The following is a 6,233-nucleotide window of genomic DNA, read 5'->3' on the forward strand; positions in this document are numbered from 1 at the left end:
TTTAAAACAGCTGCCCCCCCTCCCCTCCCCCGCCCGCAGCCAGTGATACCATTGCCATAAAACCAGCAAGGCTGTGTGTAAGGTGCCAAAGAAATTATTCAGTTTTACTTATATTAAGTCCTGGAGTTAATTTTCAATAAATTATGAATCAACTATTATATAATGTATATAAATAAATATAATAGTGATAGAAACTACAATAACAGAACTGTACAGAATATGCAATGAATTTAATGTCAACATAATGCACATGTATACTGAATAACTGCACTCTATATGCTTCATATAATATATTAAGAATATTTTTTATGAACTCATCACAGATATATTTGTATCAGCATGCATTCTAAAGATAGGTTTGAGGGAATTTAGAAAGTATGTCTCCATTGCAGAGAGCACTGAAGCAAGTTTGTTTTTCAACTGTAAAATGTCCTGATAAGTACACATCTTGGTAAGAATTCTATAATAACAAAAATGTAAGGGATCCTTATTGGAAATGTTTGTGCAAAGGAGCTTTTCAGGAACCAACACAAATCTGTCTCAGTGTCAAAACACAAAACAAAATCACACTGAAAGCTTGCATGGAATGGCTATTTAGATTTATGTGTTCATGTTAAAAGCAAATATCAAGGGATGTGACCAAGTGGCCGAGGGGTTAATGTGCCTCCGTCAAGATCTAATAAAACATTGCGCAAAATATATTGTCATCTGCTCTTTTGTTGTTGAGAGAGAGAGAGATATTGAGAGATTGAGAGAGAGTGTGTGTGTCCTTTCATTATGCTTCAGGATTTAGGCTCAAATCCCATTTAAACCTGGGCTTTGATTTGAGGAAGCGGTTTAATTTAGTGGAATCTAAAAAGTCTCATTAGTTAGTACAAAGACCTTTCCTAACTTTCATGTACTGCATGAAAACATCCAACATCCTGTAAGATAATCACGGTGCTAAACCAGATGCAGTGTGAGGTGCTGCTTTATTCCGCTAACACACACTTATACCCTCTTCAAAATCAAACATTCATTAATTTCTCATTCCCTCAGGCAAAGTCCGCAGGCGGCAGTTTTACTCTCAGCCACTGGAGAACGGCCGGGTCCTCACGCAGGGATCTACCTTCACCTACCAGGACGTCCTCGACCAGTTGCTGGTCTACACACCTGAAACAGTCAGCGGAGGTGCTGATGAAATGGGTTTCACGCTCACTGACGGCATCTATACATACACTGGCCGCCTGGAGTTCACCATGGACGTCAGGAAGCGTGAAGGACCTCGAATGACCGTAAACAGAGGCCTGCAGCTCCCAGCTGGTAAGAGGGGAGGCAGAAGGGTACTATTAGCACTTTATGTTGATACAAACAAGGTCTCAGCAGAGTTTGAAAAAAGTGTGAGAAAAGTCTTAAATTAAGCATTCAAGATAAAGACACTGGGTTATCTGAATTCTTTCAGGATCTTCGTCTAAGATCACAGAGCAGAATTTGAAGGGCACAGACATCGACTCAGACAGCCTGAAGCTCAGGTACGTCCTGACCAAAGACCCTCCGGCCGGAAAACTCCAGCTCAGCAAGAGTGACCGAGTAGAGAAGATTTCTGTCAAAGGTCCCGTTCAGAGCTTCACTCAAGAGGACGTCAACAAAGGTATTTCTATTATTGTTGTTTTTTGCCTTTTTCCTAGTGTTAAGCTCCACACTCTTCCCTGTTCTATTTGTACAGATGTGACGATAATAGAAGTCTTTCTTTTTATCTTCTGTAATTCTGCAGAAGTCTTTGCTATGTTCCGAAGAAATATAGTCAGAAAGTGTTTAGTTGTTATTGTTGAAGTGACGAGAAATGTTCTGACAGAGAGTTATTTGAGAAGCAATAGATATTTGTCATAAACGTATACAAATTCTACAGCTTGGTGGTCAAGAAAATAAATCCCGGCATGCTTAGTTTAGTCACTGATTTTCTCAAATTTGACCTCTAAACCTCCTGTGATGAGAACTGGGATTTGGCGTATTTAACGATCTAGATTGATAAATAAGAGATTAAAAAAAGCTGTCTAAGGGATATTGCTACTTAATTCAAAAGGTGGGAAAAAGATTCTTGAAGAGATTGTAAATTAACACGTTTTTAACTTGACTATTGAAATGCTGTTATTTTTCCCTAGCAGTCAATGTTAAAGTATGCAAGGAGCTGAAACACAACAGTAAGTTACCACTGAGTGTGTGTCCCTGTCTTGCAGGCCTGCTGCAGTACACCCACGAGAAAGGGGAGAAGGGAGGCAGCCTGTCTTTCAAGTTCAACCTGCTTGATTCCGAGGGCAACAAACTGATCGACCAGTCCTTCTTCATCAGTGTTCTCGGTAGGGTTTCCTCCATCCCCAGTTACCTGCAGCAATCAAACAGGCTGAAGTGTTCCTTCATTTAGTGAAGAGAGAAGAAAGCAATCACAATAGATTCCTCCCTTTGTCCTGCATGCTACCACAGAACCTTGGACACATCCTGAATATGAATTGTGTAGAGCCACTGTTAACTGTTGAAAAATGGTATAGATAAATACATACTTTATTTTTTTTAGAAAATGTCGGGGCAAAAGAAGTGCAAATTTAGTCCACTGTATCATTAAACCTTAGTGTCTCTCAATCAACTGGATAGTTTCTTGTTGCTTGTGATGGCTAAAAACACCCAAGCTTTATTTTTCCACTCACTTCCTTCTGGGGACTCGGCCAAACTGCTGCAGCGGTTCAGCAGTTAAAATCCAGACTTCTAATGAAGCTACTGGAGACTGAAGGATTGTCTGTCCATCACGGTTCAACAGCGTCCTGATTTGATCATATCTTGTCCAGCTCACGTTTTTTTCTTGTTCTTTATTATTCCTGCACTTTTTCCACTTTTTTGCTCTCTTCTGCTCTCCCAGATGTGACTACAGTGAAGCTCTCTGTTCATATATCTCTTTCCACCACAATGCCCTTTGATTACTTCTCTGCCCTTCTCTCAATCTTTTCTCATCCGTTTGTCCAAATCTCTTAAACCTGTATACCATATATATCACTCTATCACACCTCCTGATGTGCTTAGCTCACTTTTTTTTCCCGTCGCCCAACTATTTACTGGTTTCGTACTTATTGTATCATTTTTTCCAGGACCATAATACACCCCTCTCCTCTTCCTCTCTTCTCTCTTCTCCCTCTCCAAATCAGTCTGTTTCTTGAGCATGAGAAATAGGCTCTGAATAGTTTTATCTCATTTTGGATGAATTGTTTTTATAAACTCGGGAGAGGCCACCGTGCTTTTACTAATAAATCTTTACCTGGAGGGTTTCTTTTTCTTTCCTTTCATGATTTTCCTCCGCTCCTCCTTTACCATGACTAATCGTCTTCTTCTCTCCCCCCAGAGGACCGTCTACCTCCCTCTGTGGTGGTGAACAAAGGCCTGGTGCTCGATGAAAACTCAGTGAAGAAGCTGACCACGCTGCAGCTGTCGGCCAGCGACCAAGACAGCGAACCGGGCGAGCTCATCTACCGCATCACCAAACAGATGAGCCTGGGTCACTTGGAGCACGCCATTAGCCCAGGTACCAACAGAATCTAGGTTTCTGGTTTTGGAACTCAGTTACCTATTTATAAGGTCCTCCCTATGATGGAACATATTAACAGGTGACTATCTGTCAAATCTGAGTTTTCTGTTGCACAGCTAAAACAACCTTTGAACGTACACATGTTCCACCAGAACAAGCTCCTTATTGAGGCTATTTTGTAGAGGCACTGTTGTTCCACCAGCGCTTAGCACCACCCTAGGCAATTGTGATTGGTTTAAAGAAATGCCCATAAACCAGAGCACGTTTTTATCCTATCCCAGAATGTTGTGTGGACCAGCAATGTGAGACGTTACCATGTGCAGTACATGTACATCTCCATACCATTTTTTGAGTTGTTAGTATAATTGCAGAAAAATAAACTTGCTGTCTATGTCTGTCAAGCGCCACCAGCCTCCAAACTCCATTTGGCAGAGTTTGAGTTCTGGTAACTGTAGAGTAGGTATCTAATTTGTGAAACATATCTTTATATGTAATAAGTAATGACATTAGTTCCACTGCTACACATTGTTAATGCACGTAAAGGCTAGTAGGTGTAGAATTTTTGAATTTGAAACACTGGCGCCCCCCAAGAGGATAGTAGATTATCTTAGTAAAATATAAAATTCAGTGAAATTGCACTTAGTCTACTTTACTGGTTTCCATAATAAGATCCCAAGATAAGATTCTGGGACAAAGTATAGGGTTTGAGGAGGTCTGATAAGTACTGGGTGGGGTGAGGCCATGAAGTGATCTGTAGGTGAGGAGGAGGATTTTGTATGAAATACAGGACTTGACCGGGATCCAGTGAAGGTGAATGAAGGTGGGGTTGATGTGCTGCCAGGGCTTGGTGTGGGTGAGACATAACATTTATACTGGCAGTGAGCATTTGAAAGAAGTGCTTCTCAAAAACTGCACAAACACATCTAACAAGCTCAAGAGCAACATTATTATGTACCACAAGAAAGGCCTAATAGTGCTGTGTACTGTATATTGAGTAAAATGTATCTCTCATACTTAATCCACTGAAAATGCTACAGCATGCATTACTTGAGAGCATCAGAGAAAATAATGTTTTTTTTATTTTTTTTGTTTTATTACCGTTGAAAACAAATATGAATGTTATGTTATTTCTAAGTATTCTAAGGCTTACAGAAAATGCTCAGAATGTTCACAACATTGAATGTTGAATATTGGCTGTGTGGGGGTGTGTGGGGGGGTGGAAGTGGAATTTACAGAAAGATTTATTCTGTCTTTGATAACTCTACTCACACACACACGCACACACACACACACACACACACACACACACACTCACAATTCCCTTTCAGTATATTCCAAAACTCTTGAAATACAACAACCTTTTATCAGAATCAGTTTTTTTCCACAAGGAATTTAAAAATTGTTTTAGAGTGTGTCATCTTAAACTGTATTTATGCACACAAAAAAAGGAAAACAAACAAAATGATGCATCTTCCAGCCACAAAGAGCTGATTATTCACTTCTGTGCTAATGAGCAATCCTTTCCCCAGCTGAATGGATTCCACACATCGCTGAAGGCCCTCGCAGCATGCTAATTAGGTAGATGTTAACACACTCTCCGATCTTCGAGCTTCAGTTCAACTCAGAGCCACAGAGCAACTCTGGATAATTACCGCTATGGCCATTCAGCCAGACCGTCATTCCATGCTAACACGCATAGCTAGCTCCCTGCTCCTGTGGGATAGCTTGTCAGCCTACAAGGAATGTCAAGGTAACAGCACGGAGAGATGAATGCCCACGTTCAAAGCCAAAGTCTTCAAAAGGCTTATTAACTTACTGAGGTTATGACACCGCTCTGGTGGAGCGTTTGTCAAAAAGACACCTGCCGCACAAATCAATGATGACTGTAACTCACTGCCTAGCCTCAAATTCCTTTTGTGTTTACTGCAACTGCTGTTAGAGACAAGTCTGGGGGTAAGACTTTAGGCTCAGACTTTCACAAAGGTATGAAAGAGTAGAGAGCACAGATGCACATGCCAAGGAAAAGATGAAGTTCAGCCTGTCATGAATTTTATGTCAGGACTTCAGTGTTCCTGCAGCAGTTCAGCAGTGGCATTTTCCTGCCACATCACTCCTTAGAAACTGTTGTCAGCAACTCCACCAATCAGAAGTAATGTAGAATTACTTTCAGTGCTTTCAAAAGGAAGTATACACAGTCAGAGGTAGTGTGGCATTGCCAGTCTTTCCTCCACAGCGCTTTAGAAGTTGGTCTGTCTAGTCCACACAGCAATCCCGGGATGGGAGAAAAACATGCTCTGGTTAACTGGCATTTCTTTAAACCAGTCAGAATCGCAGGACAGAGCCACGCACGGTGCCGCTGCAAAATAACCTCAGGAAGGAACTTGTTTTGGCGGAACATGTGTAAGTTCAAAGGTTGGTTTAGTTGTGCAACAGAAAACTCAGATTTGATAGATAGTCTATCTAGCTGTCTGGATTTACCCTGCAGAGATCTGGGGAGCAGATAACCGTAGTCCTTATAATTCCACCAGAGTTTAAAATGCTTACACAAAGAAAGAGGAAGGTGACGGACATCCGGCTGAAAAGAGGGAGATCCAGCGGTATCTCCGGCGGCACCAGAGCAATCCTGGAAGGGGAATGACGTGGATATAATAATAATAATAATAATAAATTTAATTTATAATGC

General features: G+C 41.1%; 1 protein-coding gene across 2 annotated transcripts in view; it reads left to right on the forward strand.

Moving 5' to 3' along the window:
* Positions 1-6,233, forward strand: part of fras1 (Fraser extracellular matrix complex subunit 1) — a 242,061-nt gene that overhangs the window by 209,927 nt on the left and 25,901 nt on the right. For both annotated transcript variants that reach the window (XM_032515432.1, XM_032515434.1), the window contains exons 43-46: positions 1,039-1,302; positions 1,442-1,630; positions 2,217-2,336; positions 3,368-3,547. In XM_032515432.1, the coding sequence (XP_032371323.1) occupies positions 1,039-1,302; positions 1,442-1,630; positions 2,217-2,336; positions 3,368-3,547 (753 nt within the window). The remainder of the gene's footprint in view (positions 1-1,038; positions 1,303-1,441; positions 1,631-2,216; positions 2,337-3,367; positions 3,548-6,233) is intronic.

The sequence above is a fragment of the Etheostoma spectabile genome, chromosome 5 (genome assembly GCF_008692095.1).
Source record: "Etheostoma spectabile isolate EspeVRDwgs_2016 chromosome 5, UIUC_Espe_1.0, whole genome shotgun sequence".
Classification (NCBI taxonomy): Eukaryota; Metazoa; Chordata; class Actinopteri; order Perciformes; family Percidae; genus Etheostoma; species Etheostoma spectabile.